The 21,547-nt window shown below is 38.9% G+C and overlaps 1 protein-coding gene across 1 annotated transcript in view; it reads left to right on the forward strand.

The window, feature by feature from the left end:
- The window catches only part of zcchc7 (zinc finger, CCHC domain containing 7), a 198,174-nt gene that overhangs the window by 14,336 nt on the left and 162,291 nt on the right, over positions 1-21,547 (forward strand). Inside the window, exon 3 of the mRNA XM_061977031.1 lies at positions 9,910-10,105. Coding sequence (XP_061833015.1) covers positions 9,910-10,105 — 196 coding nt within the window. The remainder of the gene's footprint in view (positions 1-9,909; positions 10,106-21,547) is intronic.

Consider the following 21,547-nt stretch of genomic DNA (forward strand, 5'->3'; position numbering starts at 1 on the left):
TTGCTGAGGAAGCTTCTCCTTGACTTCAGACGTTGGGCTGACGGTTTACGTCCATAGAGGAGGTGGCGTTCATCACTGGTAGCTTTTGTGAACTCTACTCGGTTGGCAACTTCCCGTCTCACGTCTGCAGGGGCGATACCAGCGAGGAGATGTAGGTTGTTCAGGTTGGTAGGCTTCAAGCAACCAGTGATCAAGCGGCAGGTGTTGTTCAGTGCTGGGTCGAGTTTCTTGGCATGGGTTGATCTCTCCCAGACAGGACATGCAGACTCCGCCGAGGAATAGCACAGGGCCAAAGCAGTACATCTTAGTGTGTGTGCTGTGGCTCCCCATTTGGAATTTGTCAGTTTCTGTAAGATGTTGTTTCGGGAGCTGACTTTCAGTTTGGTGTTTTTGATGTGTTCCTTGAAGGAGAGTGTGCGGTCCAGGGTTACGCCAAGGTAGACAGGGTTGGTACAATTCTCAAGTGGTGTTCCAGACCATTTGATGTTAAGAGGTCGGTTTGCATCCCGGTTCCTGAGATGGAACGAGCAGACTTGGGTCTTTGCAGGGTTTGCGTGTCGATGGTTTTGCTCGTAGTAGAGGAGTAGCTCATCTAGAGCTGAGGTGAGGTTTGCTTCTACCGCTTCAAACGTACTCTCTTGAGATGTTACACAGAGGTCGTCAGCGTATATGAATCGTGCAGTGTTCTGGTCCATTGGCTGGTCGTTGTTATAGATGTTATACAGTAGTGGAGCCAGCACACTACCTTGAGGTAGGCCGTTCTTCTGTCGTCGCCAGCGACTTTGCTTGTTGTTTAAAGAAACATAGAAGTGCCTGTCTTTCAAGAGGACTCCAATGAGGTCTGTGAGTGCCAGATCTTTTGTCATCTCCAGGGTCGTTTTTAGGAGGAGACGGTGGTTCACAGTGTCGTACGCGGCAGACAGATCGACGAAGACGGCACCTGTTACCAGTCCATTCTGAAACCCATCCTCAATATGTTGGGTGAGATTCAGAAGTTGGCTTGTTGTGGATTTGCCAGGTCGGAATCCAGCTTGTTGGGGGATGATGGCAGGTTCAGCAACTGGGGCCATCCTGTTGAGGATCAAGCGCTCAAAGAGTTTATATGGGTGACATAGCAGGGAGATTGGGCGGAAACGTTTTGCATGGGATGGATCTTTACCCGGTTTGAGAAGAGCTATGATTTTGTTTTTTCTCCAGATCTTTGGAATGGTTATTGCCAACATGCAGTTGTTCATCAGGTCGAGGATCCATTTCCGTGTCAGAGGTCCAAAGTGTGTGATCTCTTCAGTGAAAATGTTGTCCTGGCCGATGGCTTTACCGGTCTTAAGGGCATTGATGCTGGTATTGAGGTCTTCAGGGGAGAACGGCTCAGTCAGTCCGGTGGTTTGGGAGTACTGAAGTCGGTCTACCTTTGGTCTTGGCTGTTTGGTTTTGGATTTTCCATTGAGCAGCAGCTGATGAGAACACCACTACAATAGTTTAAAACAAATAAAGTGCACTTTTGTGCATGATGTCACACAAGATATTTCACTAACTGTCAAATAAAAATAAGCTGCATAATAGGAAATCAAATAGTGTATGTCCTTCGCTATGTGGTAGGTTCCTGCGGACGATATTTCCTTCTGTTTTAGACTATTTTTTTCATACAGTGTTGATCTGGAAATGGTTGCTTGGGCATTTTGTTGGTGTGGCACCGAATGGAGCTGTTGACATGCGGAGTTTCAAGCATTCCTCATTCTCTAGTGGGTGACTTTTCAAATGATGCTACACATTAGTAGAGCTGCTACTTTTTGTAGCAACGCTTTTGCCGCATACTTGACAAATGACGGTTGTCTGTTCAACATATTCCCGCTTGAAGCCAAACCACCGCCAGACGATGGACCACGTGCTGTTTTTCTTGGGAATTAATTCTTCTTCCTTCATTTGTTACCAGGTTCGCACCTTCTTTCTCTCGTATTACCACTCGCACCGCACCGTGAGCATCACAGCTAACGTTACCATGCCGCTACCTCTCTGCGAGAGCGTATGACGTTGCACGCGCGACAGTATGTGACGTATGTAAGAAGGTGCGCTTGTTTTATGTCTCTGTGAGAAGGAAAGACAAGAAAGAGTGAGAAAAGCCTGTATTGTAATGCCTGCAGCTAAAAGCAACTGCGTGAGGACGTATACTCAAATATCACAATATAGTCATTTTCTAGAGACAAACCCGCGATATATTAAGTATATTCAATATATCGCCCAGCCCTAGGTGGTGCTAAAAATGTTTTGTAAGCCATGCCAACATAAATGTTTTTGGACGATAGAGTGCACCGATCTATAAGCCGCACTCACAAAAAAAAACCCATCTCCTAGCCTCACCAGACTATAAGCCGCAGATATACAAATGTTGTGAAATGATTTATTTACACAGAAGATTCTGTAAATGTTTATTTCCATATCTTAATTGTTTCCAAACGGTGTCTGTAACACGGCAGTAAAATAGATGATCAAACAAAACAGAAGTCATCTTCATGGGCATAATCAGCTAAACAGACTCAATAACTCCACGTTGACGTTTCGGGGAATTTACTGAGGAATTTGTGAAACTGAAACAATACAAAATAATGCTATTGTAAGTTAATAATACTAACACAGACACTCGTAAAGGTGTTAGCATACTTGCTAGAGATGTCCGATAATGGCTTTTATGCCGATATCCGATATTCCGATATTGTCCAACTCTTAATTACCGATACCGATATCAACCGATACCGATATATACAGTCGTGAAATTAACAAAAATAAAAATGCCTAATTTTGTTGTGATGCCCCGCTGGATGCATTAAACAATGTAACAAGGTTTTCCAAAATAAATCAACTCAAGTTATGGAAAAAAATAACTTGAATATTGTAGCGTCCCTGAAGAGTTAGTGCTGCAAGGGATTCTGGGTATTTGTTCTGTTGTGTTTATGTTGTGTTACGGTGCGGATGTTCTCCCGAAATGTGTTTGTCATTCTTGTTTGGTGTGGGTTGACAGTGTGGCGCATATTTGTAACAATGTTAAAGTTGTTTATACCGCCACCCTCAGTGTGACCTGTATGGCTTTGCATTCACTTGTGTGTGTCTGTGAAAAGTAGTAGATATTATGTGATTGGGCCGGCACGCAAAGGCAGTGCCTTTAAGGTTTATTGCCGCTCTGTACTTCTCCCTGCGTCCGTGTACCACTCCGTACAGGGCGTTTTAAAAAGTCATAAATTTTACTTTTTGAAACCGATACTGATAATTTCCAATATTACATTTTAAAGCATTTATCGCCCGATAATATCGGACATCTCTAGATGTAACGGTAAACGGTATAATGATAAACCGCGGTAAAATTCCCAACAATTAGTAATACCTGTTTAAATTTGTAATTAACGAAAAACCGTCATTTATGAATACATTTTAGGCAACACTGCTTACTTCCTGGAAATGGAGTCACAGCAGCGCTGGCGCACGCGCACATGTGTCGTTCGGTTTGACAAAAACACGGGGGATCACAACTCCACTGATTTTGCTATGGAGATATCCCCTCGGAGTAAACAGAGTTGCACGCTTGGTTTAACTTCATTTACCCTCGCTTCATTTCCGTGGAGTCTCGGCGTGCGTTTAAGAGCACACTGCTGTTCTTAGATGGCGACAGTTGTGGACATTATTGGAGAATTTGTCACACACTCTAAAATACACAGCGAAGGAGAAACCTGTTTTATGTTGCTTTCAATTTCTCAATATAACTTTCATCAGCTGTGACTGAGAGTTAATGACGTGAGGAAACATGCAGCAGGTGATGTGTCGTGAACGTTGTCACAACTTGTTTATAAAGTCTGTAGTTTGTTCACTGGGATGTTGTATCAGTGTTCAAATAACATCAATACTAGCTTTAATGTTTTGTCATCTCATCGAATTGAACGCAGGTTGTGAAGATTGTGTATTCGATGTGAGAGGTATCACTCCTGTTAGTTTTTGTTGGCCAAACTGTTGCAATGAACCACTTGGTGTTGTTAGAGAAGAACGTTTGTTTATTAGACTTAATCTTCATTAGCCAAACTGCTATTGTGTTTTATATTGATATCAAAAAGTAAACACCACATTTTTTTACATTACTTGTGTTTTTTCATGTCACAAAGGTTTTACTTTAAAAACCATTACTGTGACACAGCATTTTGTTAATGTTTAATTGTGTATAGTTAATTCCTGTACGACAAATTTCTGCTCAAACTCTTAATGGATCTGTCCCGATACAGCATCTACATGTACATATTAATGTACCGGTACATAACTTTAAAAAAATACCTCCCTCTATCAAAACGTAAAAAGAGGGATAAAGGCATCGTGCAATGAGAGAAAGATGACACGTTGATACTAGTAATGAACAAAAACACAAATGTTTGTTTTTAAATATATAGATAACATTTATCTATAGCCTTTTTATTAGACATTATAAATTACTTGATGGCGTCACGTTCACACCCCATCACTGCTTTACCTAATATGATTAATCATCGTAGTTTTCAATATTGGTAAAAAAAAATATTCTTAATTATTACTTAGGCCATAATGTTTAAGACTAGATCTCGTACATGAACACTATTTTTATCAATATGGACAACAAGTGCAGTTATGTCTTATGTCCATCGGGTGCCACCTTGCAAAATTCTTTAAGTGCTATCTTGCACAATTTTCACGTTTATTTTATTTATTTACGTTATTTTTTTTTCTGCCATATTACTTTGTTTCTAATGCTTTCGTTGCGTTCATATACACATTCAATTTCTACTTGAGGTCCATGAAACAGTGTTTTTTTTATCTGCAATAATGTTTCTTCTACAAAAGAAATAATTTTGAATGTGTTTGTGTTTTTTTTTTAAACAAAATATTTCAGTATAAGTACTTGTAGAAAATTTTGAGCACGTTTAAAAATATTCCAATAAGAATGATAACCGTGATAATTTGGTCACAATAACTGTGATAAGAAAAGTTCATACCGTGACATCCCTAGACTGTTACATATGGAAGAAGTGCCGTAATTTCCGGACCATAGGCCGCACCGGATTATAAGGCGCACTGCCGATGAGCGGGTTTAGTCAGGTTTTTTTCATAGAAAAGGTGCACCGGATTATAAGGCGCATTAAAGGGGTCATATTATGATTTTTTTTCTAAATTTAAAACACTTTCTTGTGGTCTACATGACATGTAATGGTGGTTCTTTGGTCAAAATGTTGCATAGATGATGTTTTACAGATCATCTTCAAGTCGCTTTCTGACAGTCGCTTCAGGATGCGCCGTTTTGTGGGCGGTCTTATTTACGTGGCTCACCTTCGACATCGTCTTCTCCCCGTCATCGGGAGTGGAAGAAGTGTCAAAAGATGGAGCGAACTAGGGATGATGTTCGAAATCGGTTCTCCCGGTTGTTCGATAAGAAAAGAACCGATTCCATGGACTCGAATCCCTTTTTCAGAACCGGTTCCCATTATCAAGGCCACTATAGTAAAGAAAAAGAGTTGGTTCTTTATTCGAATTCTTGGGAACGAATCCCTTCCCACGTACAGGAAATGTCCTGTGGAACCTGCAATGTTATGCCTCTTTGATTGTAGACTCTTACTGACACCTTGTGGCGATATGAAAATACTACGCGTCATTAGTTTGGGCACTTCCGGGTTGAGACAATTGAGAAGTAGACAAGTTGTGTTAGCTCTTACAAGCCTTGGAAAAGATAAGTCTGTAAGTAAACTTTTTAACTTGTTTATGTAACTCAATATTAAGGTGGAAAGTGGTTAAGTTTGATACTAAGATGTTTATTGAAAAACGATTTTTGTGCACTGTTTCAATGTATGTTTTGAGGACTTAAAACGGCTGCCAGTCGTATATTTCCACCGTCGAAATAGTTTCAACACTCAGAAGTCATTGTTTGATGATAGTACTGTATATTTGTGTGAAGCTAATATTTACATATTGTTTATTACATTTCAGTATGTTAATTGAATCACATAGCTTATACATTTGTCATTGTGTGTATTTCAGTTTAAAAAAAAAAAAGTAACAGTCCAGTGCAAGACAAAAGTAAAGATAAGAAAAGACAAAGCAAGGTCAATAACAATAAAGAGCCTAAATGGATTCATCTGCTTTGGATTGTTTGTTAGCTGTCTGCCAAGCTGTATAACCTCAACACGTATAGTGAGGGCAGAACAGGCAATATGCAATTATTGCCAGGCTTCGCTCTCATGTAAGGGGGGAAGAATTGTTGATTGATGACTGTGGTGTTCTTAGTGTCATAGTGTGTGTAGTTAGTATGTTCCAATAGCAGCAGAAGTGCACTTTTTGGAGAGCTGTATTATTTTCATTTTTGTGCCCAAGGGACTGATTTTATTTAACACTATATTATTATTTATACACCTATAGTGATCACAGAGACAGGTTGTTTTTGTGTTACTTTTGTTTTTCTGAAAAATCCCACTTAATATACCGTATTTTCCGCACTATAAGGCGCACCGGATTATTAGCCGCACCTTCAATGAATGGCATATTTCATAACTTTGTCCACCAATAAGCCGCCCCGGACTATAAGCCGCGCCTATGCTGCGCTAAAGGGAATGTCAAAAAAACAGTCAGATAGGTCAGTCAAACTTTAATAATATATTAAAAACCAGCGTTCTAACAACTCTGTTCACTCCCAAAATGTACGCAAATGTGCAATCACAAACATAGTAAAATTCAAAATAGTGCAGAGCAATAGCAACATAATGTTGCTCGAACGTTAATGTCACAACACACAAAATAAACATAGCGCTCACTTTCTGAAGTTATTCTTCATTCGTAAATCCTTCGTCTTCGGTGTCCGAAGTGAAAAGTTGGGCAAATTTACGATCCACTGGCAGATGTTGGCGTCGTCTGGCGCTGCCTCCTCGTCTTAGTGAAGGTGTGTTCGCCTTCTGTCTTCCATTGTTCCCACGCAGTTAGCAGTCTAGCTTCGAATGCCCTGTTGACACCAATATCTAGCGGCTGGAGGTCTTTTGTCAATCCACCCGGAATGACGGCGAGTATTGAATTAAGCGCGTAAGCGTGTCTCTCAATGTGCTGTTATGAGCTAGCAAATATAACAACTACACTACCCAGCATGCAACGATAGTTACGAGCATGCGCGGTAGCCCTGAGAAGTTCCCACGCAGTTAGCAGTCTAGCTTCGAATGCCCTGTTGACACCAATATCTAGCGGCTGGAGGTCTTTTGTCAATCCACCCGGAATGACGGCGAGTATTGAATTAAGCGCGTAAGCGTGTCTCTCAATGTGCTGTTATGAGCTAGCAAATATAACAACTACACTACCCAGCATGCAACGATAGTTACGAGCATGCGCGGTAGCCCTGAGAAGCGTTGTTGTATGCTGGGAGTTCGAATGTGGTTATGAGCACGCTGTGAGAAAACGTTGAGAACTCAGTTAACACGCCTCGTCTGCATTATTTATAATTAGACAGACAACACACTTAATAGGAGCCATTTTGGGGTCTTTACATAAACACACAAATGGAAATGAAACGTCACATATCCCAGCATGCACCGCGCGCTTCTTCTACGGGGAAAAAAGATGGCGGCTGTTTACCGTAGTTGCGAGACCTAAACTTTATGAAAATGAATCTTAATATTTATCCATATATAAAGCGCACCGGGTTATAAGGCGCACTGTCAGCTTTTGAGAAGATTTGTGGTTTTTAGGTGCGCCTTATAGTGCGGAAAATACGGTACTTTGGTTAACAACAGTTAATATATATATATATATATTTTTTTAGGGGGGTAACAGTCAATATATATTTTTTTTTATTAGATTTTTTTCTTATAAAATAAAAGTGAGCTTTTGTTAAACCAAATATTGTGTTTTTTTTTCCATATACCGGTACAACAACCTATCTGGATTCGATAAGAGAATCGATAAGGAATCGGTTCGATAAGAGGATTCGATAATGGCCTCGAACTCGATAATTTCTTATCAAACATCATCCCTAGAGCTAACTGTTTTAATGACATTCAGACTTTACTTCAATCAATTACGAAGCAGCCACTAGTGCAACAACAATGCCGGAAATGTGTCCCCGTGAAAAACCGTCCGACCGGAACTCTCTAATAACTAAAGTTCTTTGGGTGAATAATGTACACTCACTACACCGGTAGTTTTTAGCGCTTCCATAGCGAGATATATTTTAGAACTTTACGCTACATTATATTAGAAATGGCAACAGCAGAGGGTGAATACCCCATAACAAGAAGATAGAGAAAAAGAAGAAACTTATCGACTACGGTGTTGGCACGGACTACAATGGAGGACGGTCGTAAATCTTCAGAATTTATGTAGATCTCCAATACACATCAGCAGGTACCAAAAGGTAAGAAAAGTTGGTTTTGCATAATATTGTGAAACAAAACATCAGATAATATGTCTGCTAATAGGTGCCATTTTGCGGTCCTTATACACACACCATAGTAATACTTGTATGTCTGACTACGGTAACCGTAATGGGCCGGCAATCCATCAAGCGGTGCGGCTTCAAAGTCACACTAAAACATTTTGACAGATTATTGAGTGCCATGTGTAATGTTCTTTATTTTCAATGGAACATTTAACATTTTGGTGTTGTTTACTGGCGTCATATTGCAGCCTACACATATCTCTTATGTGTGACTGCCATCCACTGGTCACACTTATCATTGCACCATGTAGCAAATAAAATTGCTTCGAGGTCGGTATGCACAACCAGAGTTATTCCGTACATTAGGCGCACCGGGTTATAAGGCGCACTGGCGATTTTTGAGAAAATGAAAGGATTTTAAGTGCGCTTTATTGTCCGGAAAATACGTGCAGAGGAGCATGTTCGGCAGCGCACAATCACGGAGTATTTGCAAGCAGACACAGTGTGTAGACAGAAAAGGGGGAATGGACGCATTTTGGCTTAAAAACTAACGATAAAGGTGAAGCTATAACACTGAAACGCCATCAGGAAGAGGTGTTTAAAGACATGGCTAAAGTCCATCCGCAGTCTGCAGTGTTGTAGCTACTTCTAAATCACTCATCCTTGTTTCCATGGCGACAAGTAAAGTAAGTTTCTTACAAGTATCATCCCTGCAGGACGAGGAATAGCTAAACATGCTTCACTACACACCGTAGCTCACCGGCGTCAAAATGTAAACAAACGCCATTGGTGGATCTACACCTGACATCCACTGTAATGATACCAAGTACAGGAGCGTATCCAGTCCATACTACTATAATTACATCCATATTTTTTAGCATCACAAAATTTTTCGTTTTTTTTTTTAAATGTATATTATGTTTATAAAGTCAGGAAATATGTCCCTCGACACATGAGGACTTTGAATATGACCAATGTATGATCCTGTAACTACTTGGTATCGGATCGATACCTAAGTTTGTGGTATCATCCAAAACTAATGTAAAGTATCAAAGAAGAGAAGAATAAGTGATTATTACATTTTAACAGAAGTGTAGATAGAACATGTTAAAAGAGAAAGTAAGCAGATATTAACAGTAAATGATCAAGTAGATTAATAATTCATTTTCTACCACTTGTCCTTAATAATGTTGACAAAATAATAGGTAGATAAATGACACAATATGTTACTGCATATGTCAGCAGACTAATTAGGAATCTTTGTTTGTTTACTTACTACTAAAAGACAAGTTGTCTTGTATGTTTACTAATTTATTTAAGGACAACATTGAAATAAGGAACATATGTTTAAAGCACCTTAAGATTGTTTGTTAAAATAAAGCCAATAATGACATTTTTGTGGTCCCTTTTATTTAGAAAAGTTTTCAAAAGTACCGAAAAGTATCGAAACACATTTTCGACGACACTAATTCATATCTTCATCTGCTACACAGGCATCCCTTAAAACTGTGGCAGTCAGTGCCCCAGTGTTGGTGGATTCCAGCAGCTCCACTTCAGAGTCGGAGTCCGAATGGGAGTCCGAGTCTGATTCGGACGGTCTGGAGAACTGGATGATCCTGGGCGGGGGGCAGCAGGATGGAGACAATTGCATTTCACTCAACTTGGAAGTCGGTCATGACCTCCATTCAGGTGTGTTGATTTATTGTTCAACTTTGGACCGCACTATTAGCACAATGAACGTGTGCGTGTGTGTGTGTACGTGTGTGTGTGTGTGTGTGTGTGTGTGTGGCATCGTTGTCTGCCATTTTCTGGTCACTTTACATTCACCTCACCGTCTGGTCAGCTGCTCTCTTCTCTGATGCATCTTTAAGTATGTTTGTGTGTATTGTGTGTTGATATGCACACGGCGTCTGTGTGTAAATTTGTGTTTATAAAATATTCCCCCTCTAATCAGCATGCATGTGCTGCACACACACACACACACACACACACACACACACACACACACACACACACACACACACACACACACACACACACACACACACACACACACACACATTCTTGTATTAGTTACCTTCTTGAGACCTGAGAAAAATGCCTCCCTCTTTAGGACCAGCCTTTCTAGATATATAAAGATGTGTATTGACAACATTAACAATACATACATACTATGCAAATATAAAAAAGCTTGTTGTGAAAAATGAGTTGGAATTTCACAAGAAAAAGGTCACAATTTCACAAGAAAAACTTAGAATTTTGGCAGTATTATAATAAAAGTTGTAATTTTACTCAACGCAAATCAAAATTTTACAAGAAAAACTGAACATTTGTGCAATGCAACGTTTTTGTGTGTCTGTATGCGGAGTAAAACTATGGAACAAACTGGACTTACAACACAAGCAATGCCAAACTATTAATCGATTTAAACTATTATACCAACATGGGGTCTGGTTCAAAAATAAAGATAAGGGTCTTTAATTTGACCTGCTGCTGTACTCTGTCTCAAAGTGTTATCATGTGCTCAATGTTTCCTTACCATTATTGCTATGTTGTCTATTACCATTGTTGGTATATTCATTATTCCTACATTGTTGATACAAATTACTGTTACAGTGTAATAATTATTGTTACCTGTGGTAATGCCACGATGATACAACATCTGTATTATAATCCTTGAACAAAGTAAGAGTGAAACTCATGTGAATAATCACTGAATGGAGAACTGGGGTGGGATTAAATAAGTTATCTTCTTCCTACTCCCTTTCTGGCAAAACTGGACAATCATGCATTACATACTGTACATTACCTTTTGCACTATATTAATTTATGTTATTATGTGTTGTCAACTTTGTATTTTTTTATGTCATTGCCTGGAAAAAAAAAAAAAAAAAAAAAGAATGTTATGATAAAAGTTGGAATTTTACAAGAAAAACTTAAAATGTTGGCAATTTTATGAAAATAGTCTTTTACTTGACAAAAGTCACAATTTTATAAGACTTTTTTTTTTAATTTTGGCAATATTACAATAATAATCGGAATTTTACTTACTTAAAATTATGTCAAAAGTCATCATTTTAGTCAAAAAATGTCACAAAAAATTGGCAATATTGTGATACAAGTCAGAATTTTATATGACAAATGTCACCATTTTGCATTAAAAAGCAACAATTTTACATAGAAAAGTAATAATTGTACGAGAAAATATTGCAATATTACAGAAACAGAAAGAATATGAGAAATTGTTCCCAATTTTATAAGAAAAAAGTCGACACATTGTGAGAAAAAGACTGCTTTTAATCATTTTTAATTTTTTGGTTGTAATAGGTTTTTATTCTTCATTATTTACTTCAAGTTGTTACAGTATGTCTCAATATACATTTTTATTTTTATTTTTTAATTAATTTTGGCCAAAGGGGGCGCATTTCAATTTCTTACACACACTTGTTATTTCATATGTTGACCAGAGGGGGAGCACTTTTAAAACCGACACACAGTCAATTTGAAAAATCCCTCCTTTTTGGGACCACCCTCATTTTGATAGATTTCACCACCAGGGGCGCAAATGAGATCTTTATCCATTCATCCATTGTCTACCGCTTGTCCCTTTTGGGGTCACGGGGGGGTGCTGGAGCCTATCTCAGCTGCATTTGGGCGGAAGGCGGGGTACACCCTGTACAAGTCGCCACCTCATCACAGGGCCAACACAGATAGACAGACAATATTCACACTCACATTCACACACTAGGGACGATTTAGTGTTGCCAATCAACCTATCCCCAGGTGCATGTCTTTGGAGTTTATTTTTTGTTTTTTTGTGATGTGCTTAAGGCCGATGACAAAGGAGTCACGGACCACAGATGGCCCCTGCGCCGCACTTTGGGCAACCCAGCTGTAGAAGCCAACTGTTAATGACCACTATAGTCTTAGTTAGGGATGTCCCGATCCGATATTTGGATCGGATCGGCCGCCGATATTTGCCAAAAAATGCGTATCGGCAAGGCATGGGAAAATGCCGATCCAGATCCAGTTTAAAAAAAGCTCCGGTCCGTGTTTTCCAACGCACCGATTTAAATAATACATTCCACTTTTCTGCTGCTCCCTAATTTCCTTTCCGCATTTTCCAGCACACCTTCAACACATCCACAGGACTGTGGATTTTCACGCAGTTGCTTTTAGCTGCTGGCATTACACGACAGGCTCTTCTCACTCTTTTCAGTGTCTCCCTCTCACAGACAGCAAGCGCACCTTCTTACTCACGTCACATACTGTCACGTCATACGTCACATACGTATACACCCTCCCCGAGCAGAAAGGTAGCAACATGGCTAACGTTAGCTGTGATGCTAGCGGAGCCGTGCGAGCAACGTTCCCTCTAAGGTGCGCGCCTGTGCAATTGCGCACTGCTCAAGCGTCCTCTGCGCACGGCAAATCTATGCCACGCACAAAATCAAATAAAAAAATAAGCGCATAACAATTTTCGACACACGGACACGACAGAGAAAACAGTTTTCGTCATCATTGTTCAAATATTGTAACGTCTGTCGAGACGCTTATCTCCATTCGGTGCCACACGTCCACACCATCAAAATGCCGAGGCAAAAATTTCCACATCAACACCGTATGAAAAAGATAGTGATTTTTTTTGTTGTGATTTCCTTCTCTGCGTGAAAGTTTAAAAGTAGCATATATTAATGCAGTATAAAGAAGAATGTTTTCATGTAGACACATAGAATCATCATACTGCTGTGATTATATGCATCAAGTGTTCATTCAAGGCTAAGGCAAAATATCGAGACATATATCGTGTATCACGATATGGCCTTACAATATCGCAATATTAAAAAAGGCCATATCGCCCAGCCCTCGTTGCCATTTCTGTTTGTCATGTATAATTTTGTCTGTTTTGTGTTTATCCTTGAATAAACAGGTCAGTTTCTTGTTACCAACCATTGTGTATTATTCAAACTCCCCTAATTCAGCTGGCTAGTTGTATCAAGAGTACTAAAACCCTTTTCAACATGATTCTGACAACTAAGTAGGCTAAATAACTTTAAACTGTAATACATGCTTGGATAGGCCAGTATCGGTCAGTATCGATATCAGATCGGAAGTGCAAAAACAATATCGGTATCGGATCGGAAGTGCAAAAACCTGGATCGGGATATCTCTAGTCTTAGTAGCGTAGTGTATTTGTTCATCCTATGGTCACATATGGGACGTGGGTGGTCTTACGTCAGCACTGGAATTAGTAAAATCGGCTGTTCACCTGGCGAGTTTTTCCGGGGATGAATAGGGAAGTCCTTCTTTAGCTTGTTTTATCATATATTGCTGCCTTTGCACCTGTCAATGTTTACTTTGGTATGCACATTAAATCAACAAAAAAAAATCCTGACTTTGGAGCAATGTTCACGGACTCTAGTATTTGGCTCTCTATTAGATGCAATGGTTTTCCGTATTGGGACCATGATTCGGGTCTTATCTTGTTCCCCGGTCCTCATACAGAAGGTACTTTTCCTTGTTGATGTCTCAAGAAGGGCAGAAATACAAGAACACACACACACGCACACACACTAATGCCAAAAACAAACATACAGGGGAGAAGGAAGGGGCGAAATGAAAGTAATCAAAAAATGAATAAAAGGGTTTGCCGCAAATCTCTTCAGATCTTCACATTATCTTAACCTGCAGCCTCAGCACCCCCGCCCTACTACCTAGGTCCATCTCATTCTTATCCCATTTCCCCACTATTGTCCTCTCTCGCCCCCCCTCCTCTCGCCCCATTCTCCCTCTGTCTCTTTCGATGCCTCTTCCTCATTTAAATTTCGCCGGGCTCACGTTTCTGCAAGAGTGCTCCCCGACTTCCGCGCACACAGACCTTCTAAAGGAGGCGGCCCGGAGCTGAGACTATTTGGCCCGCTTTTTTTTTTTTTTGATTTCAGGGCTTCCGCCTCCCCTGCTTTTTTCTCTCTTGTGTCGTCTGGCTCGACTCTCTGTGATCTTTGGAGCTTGACCCCATGTCTGCACATGGGGGGTCATGGGTGTGGTGTGAAAAGGGTGTTAAAGTGAGGGGTGGGGGGGAGTGCCTTACACCCCAAAATTAAATGAAAGTAAAGAAATTTCATGGATGGGCCTCCTTTAAATTGATGCATTTGACACAGAATATTAAATGAAGGCTCCAAGAAGCCAATGTCGCAGTTATGGCTGCCATCAGAGGGCCGCTTGTAACAGTGAATAATGTATGAATTTGCCTCTGGATTTCATTATTAATTCTATACATTTCTTTAAGTAGACTGTCCATTTTACAGTACAACTTTACATTTACAAAATGTTACTGTAAAATAGTGTTTTTTTTTGTTTTGTTTTTTACAACATTTTACGGTAAATAGAAAAACAGTACAATTGTTTTTTGGGTGGGGTTTTACTGAAAAATCTGGCAGTTTAGAATTTTTGTGTTAAATTGACATTGGTTTTTACAACATTATATTGTGAATGGGAAAAACAGTACAAGTTTTTTTTTCGGGCAATTTAGCTGCCAGTTTTTCTTCCGTAAAAACAAATGTACCGTCTTTCCGTTTACAGTAATACACCGTTAAAAACAAGATTTTACAGTCAAAAACTGGTCAACAGAATTTTAACGTGACAAACAGTAGGTTTTTTTCAATTTACAGTAAAATGCTGTAAAGAACGACATAACATTTATTGTCATTTTTATTAGTTTGATGGTAGTTTGCTGTTTTCTGAAATATTTTTATTTAGACAAAAGCATGTTTGGAAAGTATAATATTCTGCAATATTTGTTGCGGTATTGTATACTAAAAAGTTTAAAAAGTATGCAATATCAAGCAGTACAGTTTAAGTAAACTGTCGATTTTACAGTGAAAACTTTACATTTATAAAATTGTGTTTTTTTTTTACATTTTTTACAACATTTTACGTTATATAAAAAAACAGTACCACTGTTTTTTTGGGTGAGGTTTTACGGAAAAAACTCAGCTTAGTTGCCAGAATTTTTGTGTTAAATTGACATTGGTTTTCACAACATTATATTGTGAATGGAAAAACAGTACAAGTTTTTTTTTCTGGCAATTTAGCAGTTTTTCTTCCGTAAAAACAAATGTACCGTCTTTCCGTTTACAGTAATACACCGTTAAAAACAAGATTTTACAGTCAAAAACTGGTCAACAGAATTTTAACGCGACAAACAGTATTTCTTTTTCAATTTACAGTAAAATGCTGTAAAGAACGACGTAACATTTATTGTCCTTTTTATTAGTTTGATGGCTAGTTTGCTGTTTTCTGAAATATTTTTATTTAGACAAAAACATGTTTGGAAAGTATAATATTCTGCAATATTTGTTGTGGTATTGTATACTAAAAAGTTTCAAAAGTATGCAATATCAAGCAGTACAGTTTAAGTAAACTGTCGATTTTACAGTAAAAACTTTACATTTACAACATTTTACTATAAAATTGTGGGTTTTTTTTACATTTTTTTACAGCATTTTACGTTAAATAACAAACAGTACCACTGTTTTTTTTGGGTGAGGTTTTACAGAAAAACTGTCAGCTTAGTTGCCAGAATTTTTGTGTTAAATTGACATTGAATGGAAAAACAGTACAAGTTCTTTTTTTTTTATTCTGGCAACTTAGCTGCCAGTTTTTCTTCCGTAAAAACAGAATTTTAACTAAAAAAAACAGTAGTTTTTTTTTCCAATTTACAGTAATATGTTGTAAAGAACATCATAACATGTATTGTCATTTTTAATAATTTGATGGGTAGTTTGCTGTAAACTGAAGTATTTTTATTTAGACAAAAATATGTTTGGAAAGTATGATAATATTCTGTAATATTTGTTGCAGTATTGCATACTGAAAAAGTTTAAAAGGTATGTAATTTCAAGCAGTACAGTTTACAGTAAAAACTTTACTTTTCCAACATTTTACTATAAAATTGTGTTTTAAAATTTATTTTTTTACAACATTTTACGTTAAATTAATAAAACAGTTCCACTCTTTTTTTGGGTGGGGTTTTACAGAAAAAACTGTCAACTTAGTTGCCAGAATTTTTGTGTTAAATTGACATTGAATGGAAAAACAGTACAAGTTCTTTTTTTTAAATTTATTCTGGCATCTTAGCTGCCAGTTTTTCTTCGGTAAAAACTTTTCCATTTACAATAATACACCGTTACAAACAAGATTTTACAGTCAAAAACTGGCAGCTCAGTCAACAGAATTTTAACGCCAAAAAACTGCAGTTTTTTTTTTCAATTTACAGTAATATGTTGTAATCATCAATCAGTCAATCAATGTTTATTTATATAGCCCTAAATCACAAGTGTCTCAAAGGGCTGCACAAGCCACAATGACATCCTCGGTTCATAGCCCACATAAGGGCAAGGAAAAACTCACAACCCAGTGGGACGTCGATGTGAATGACTATGAGAAACCTTGGAGAGGACCGCAAATATGGCAGTACATATATTTTTTCAGTCAAAAATCCATTACATTTAAGGAGAAAATGTGAAGTACTTTATTGACACATAATTTCCAGGTGTTTGCGGACCAGATCTGGCCCCCGGGCCTTGAGTTTGACACCTGTGTCTTAGAGCAACAAGCTGTTTGCATTTGGGAGGGTTGGCATTTCCACCACTTCCAGCTTTTTGCTTGATGATTTAGAAACATTTTATTTTAATTTTTTTTTAAATCTGTCCTGTCCAGCCGACTCAGACAAATTGATATTGTTGATGTACATCAGGGGCGTCACACTTGTTTTCGTCAAGGGCCACATGGCAGTTATGGTTGCCATCAGAGGGCCGCTTGGAACAGTGAATAATGTATGAATTTGCCTCTGGATTTCATTATTAATTATATAAATTGTTTTAAGTAGACTGTTGATTTTACAGTAAAAACTTAATAACATTTACAACATTTTACTATAAAAGTGTTTTTTTAATTTTTTTTACAACATTTTATAGTAAATAAAAAAACAGTACCACGGTTTTTTTGGGTGGGGTTTTACGGAAAAAAACAGTCAGCTTAGTTGCCAGAATTTTTGTGTTAACTTGACATTGAATGGAAAAACAGTACAAGTTCTTTTTTTTAATTCTGGCAATCTAACTGCCAGTTTTTCTCCCGTAAAAACAAATGTACCGTCCTTCCATTTACAGTAATACACCGTTAAAAACAAGATTTTACAGTCAAAAACTGGCAGCTCAGTCAACAGAATTTTAACGCAAAAAACAGTAGTTTTTTTTCTTTCAATTTACATGCTGTAAAGAACATCATAACATTTATCGTCATTTTTATTAATTTGATGGGTAGTTTGCTATAAACTGAAGTATTTTTATTTAGACAAAAACATGTTTGGAAAGTATGATAATATTCTGTAATATTTGTTGCAGTATTGGATACTAAAAAAGTTTAAAAGTTATGCAATTTCAAGCAGTACGTATATTTTTTCTGTCAAAATTTAAAAAATCCATTACATTCAGGGAGAAAATGTGAAGTACTTTATTGACACATATCATTTCCAGGTGTTTGCGGGCCAGATAAAATGATGTCACGGGCCAGATCTGGCCCCCGGGCCTTGAGTTTGACACCTGCCTCTTAGAGCAACAAACTGAACCTGACATGGGGAGCGTTTCCACAGAGTGTGTCCAGAGCGGCCAGCCTGAAATGCGGGTGTCAGGGACAGACGTGGAAGGAGATTTTTTACAAAAAAGTTCTAAAGCTTAGTGATATATCAGATCTATCAGATTGTAGGTGGGTTTATTCCCGTTCATATTTGTCAGGTTCAAACACCGAACCATCTATTAAACAGGACAAGAAGCAAGGAATCAAACAGAGATGGGATTCAATTTAGCTCATGGGGAGAGCACGTGGACCTGCACCAGTGTCACCCCACGCTCTGAGGAAAAAGTTTCGCGCCTCCCCATTTATTTGGGCATTCCCTGATTATGTAGCTGCTTCTAAGGGGAGGGGTCTCATTATGCAGCAGCTGCACTGGGTCATAAACAGTTCAAACAAAGGGTGCTTGGAGCGGTGTCAGGTTTGCCCCCTCTCTGCTCGTAGATTTCGGGTCCTGACAAGGCCCTTCCCGTGGCTGTCCAGATCTGAGAAACCGACACCTCCACAGCCCACTCCATCGCACACAGTAGAGGTTTACAAGCTGTCCGCCTTTTGCTTGATAAGATCAAAGACAGCTTTGTAAGCACCAGTGGATAGTAACCAGGACAACCGGTCTTCACGCAGGGCAACCTGAACTGCAAGCAAACAAGTTGTTTGATAACTTATATACAATTATTCTGACAATATTTCACTGTTTGTTGCATTTCTGTTGCGTTTCGCTTGATTGTAAAACATGTCGATCGAGAGGGTGAGTGACGTTGTCAATATTCAGTGTTTTATTGTTCGTAGTAGAGATGTCCGATAATGGCTTTTTTGCCTATATCCGATATTCCGATATTGTCCAACTCTTAATTACCGATTCCGATATCAACCGATACCGATATATACACATTATTATGCCTAATTTTGTTGTGATGCCCCGCTGGATGCATTAAACAATGTAACAAGGTTTTCCAAAATAAATCAACTCGAGTTATGGAAAAAAATGCCAACATGGCACTGCCATTTTTACTATTGAAGTCACAAAGTGCATTATTTTTTTTTAACATGCCTCAAAACAGCAGCTTGGAATTTGGGGCATGCTCTCCCTGAGAGAGCATGTGGAGGTTGAAGTGGGTGGGGTTGAGGTGGGGGTGGGGGTGGGGAGTATGGGGTAGCGGGGGTTGTATATTGTAGCGTCCCGGAAGAGTTAGTGCTGCAAGGGGTTCTGGGTATTTGTTCTGTTGTGTTTATGTTGTGTTACGGTGCGGATGTTCTCCCGAAATGTGTTTGTCATTCTTGTTTGGTGTGGGTTCACAGTGTGGCGCAAATTTGTAACAGTGTTAAAGTTGTTTATACGGCCACCCTCAGTGTGACCTGTATGGCTGTTGACCAACTATGCATTGCATTCACTTGTGTGTGTGAAAAGCCGTAGATATTATGTGATTGGGCTGGCACGCAAAGGCAGTGCCTTTAAGGTTTATTGGCGCTCTGTACTTCTCCCTACGTCCGTGTACACAGCAGCGTTGTAAAAAGTCATAAATTTTACTTTTTGAAACCGATACCGATAGTTTTGAAACCGATACCGATAATTTCCGATATTACATTTTAAAACCTAAAAATATATATCGAGAGGGTGAGTGACGTTCATATGTTGTCAATATTCAGTGTTTTATCATTCGTAGTTAATATTGTAAATCCCACATTCTTTATTTTCATGTACAAACCCCGTTTCCATATGAGTTGGGAAATTGTGTTAGATGTAAATATAAACGGAATACAATGATTTGCAAATCATTTTCAACCCATATTCAGTTGAATATGCTACAAAGACAACATATTTGATGTTCAAACTGATAAACATTTTTTTTTTGCAAATAATCATTAACTTTAGAATTTGATGCCAGCAACACGTGACAAAGAAGTTGGGAAAGATGGCAATAAATACTGATAAAGTTGAGGAATGCTCATCAAACACTTATTTGGAACATCCCACAGGTGAACAGGCAAATTGGGAACAGGTGGGTGCCATGATTGGGTATAAAAGTAAATTCCATGAAATGCTCAGTCATTCACAAACAAGGATGGGGCGAGGGTTACCACTTTGTCAACAAATGCGTGAGCAAATTGTCCAACAGTTTAAGAACTACATTTCTCAACCAGCTATTGCAAGGAATTTAGGGATTTCACCATCTACGGTCCGTAATATCATCAAAAGGTTCAGAGAATCTGGAGAAATCACTGCACGTAAGCAGCTAAGCCCGTGACCTTCGATCCCTCAGGTTGTACTGCATCAACAAGCGACATCAGTGTGTAAAGGATATCACCACATGGGCTCAGGAACACTTCAGAAACCCACTGTCAGTAACTACAGTTGGTCGCTACATCTGTAAGTGCAAGTTAAAACTCTCCTAAGCAAGGCGAAAACCGTTTATCAACAACACCCAGAAACGCCATCGGCTTCGCTGGGCCTGAGCTCATCTAAGATGGACTGATACAAAGTGGAAAAATGTTCTGTGGTCTGACGAGTCCACATTTCAAATTGTTTTTGGAAACTGTGGACGTCGTGTCCTCCGGACCAAAGAGGAAAAGAACCATCCGGATTGTTATAGGCGCAAAGTGTAAAAGCCAGCATGTGTGATGGTATGGGGGTGTATTAGTGCCCAAGACATGGGTAACTTACACATCTGTGAAGGCACCATTAAAGCTCAAAGGTACATACAGGTTTTGGAGCAACATATGTTGCCATCTAAGCAACGTTATCATGGACGCCCCTGCTTATTTCAGCAAGACAATGCCAAGCCACGCTGTTGTAGTAAAAGAGTGCGGGTACTAGACTGGCCTGCCTGTAGTCCAGACCTGTCTCCCATTGAAAATGTGTGGCGCATTATGAAGCCTAAAATAGCACAACGGAGACCCCCGGACTGTTGAACAACTTAAGCTGTACATCAAGCAAGAATGGGAAAGAATTCCACCTGAGAAGCTTCAAAAATGTGTCTCCTCAGTTCTCAAACGTTTACTGAGTGTTGTTAAAAGGAAAGGCCATGTAACACTGTGGTGAACATGCCCTTTCCCAACTACTTTGGCATGTGTTGCAGCCATGAAATTCGAAGTTAATTATTATTTGCAAAACAAAATGAAGTTTATGAGTTTGAACATCAAATATGTTGTCTTTGTAGTACATTCAATTGAATATGGGTTGAAAAGGATTTGCAAATCATTGTATTCCGTTTATATTTACATCTAACACAATTTCCCAACTCATATGGAAACAGGGTTTGTACCTTCTGGGTGTCTCATTCAGTAAAAAAAAGTGTAAAATTCCATTCCTTTTTTTAAGGCGGTCTGTCATAACCTTTTCAGCGTTCAATCAGACATTATTGTGAGGTTTTGATTTAGTGTTCCTAAAAAAATCAGATATACCGGCCCCCAGACACATTCAAAATAATTGCCCAGGCCTGCCATACGCTGTGTGGGGACACCGAAGGAGTGAAAAGTGGGACGAGCGAAGTCTGTCTGCAG

The sequence above is a fragment of the Nerophis lumbriciformis genome, linkage group LG16, assembly GCF_033978685.3.
Source record: "Nerophis lumbriciformis linkage group LG16, RoL_Nlum_v2.1, whole genome shotgun sequence".
NCBI lineage: Eukaryota > Metazoa > Chordata > Actinopteri > Syngnathiformes > Syngnathidae > Nerophis > Nerophis lumbriciformis.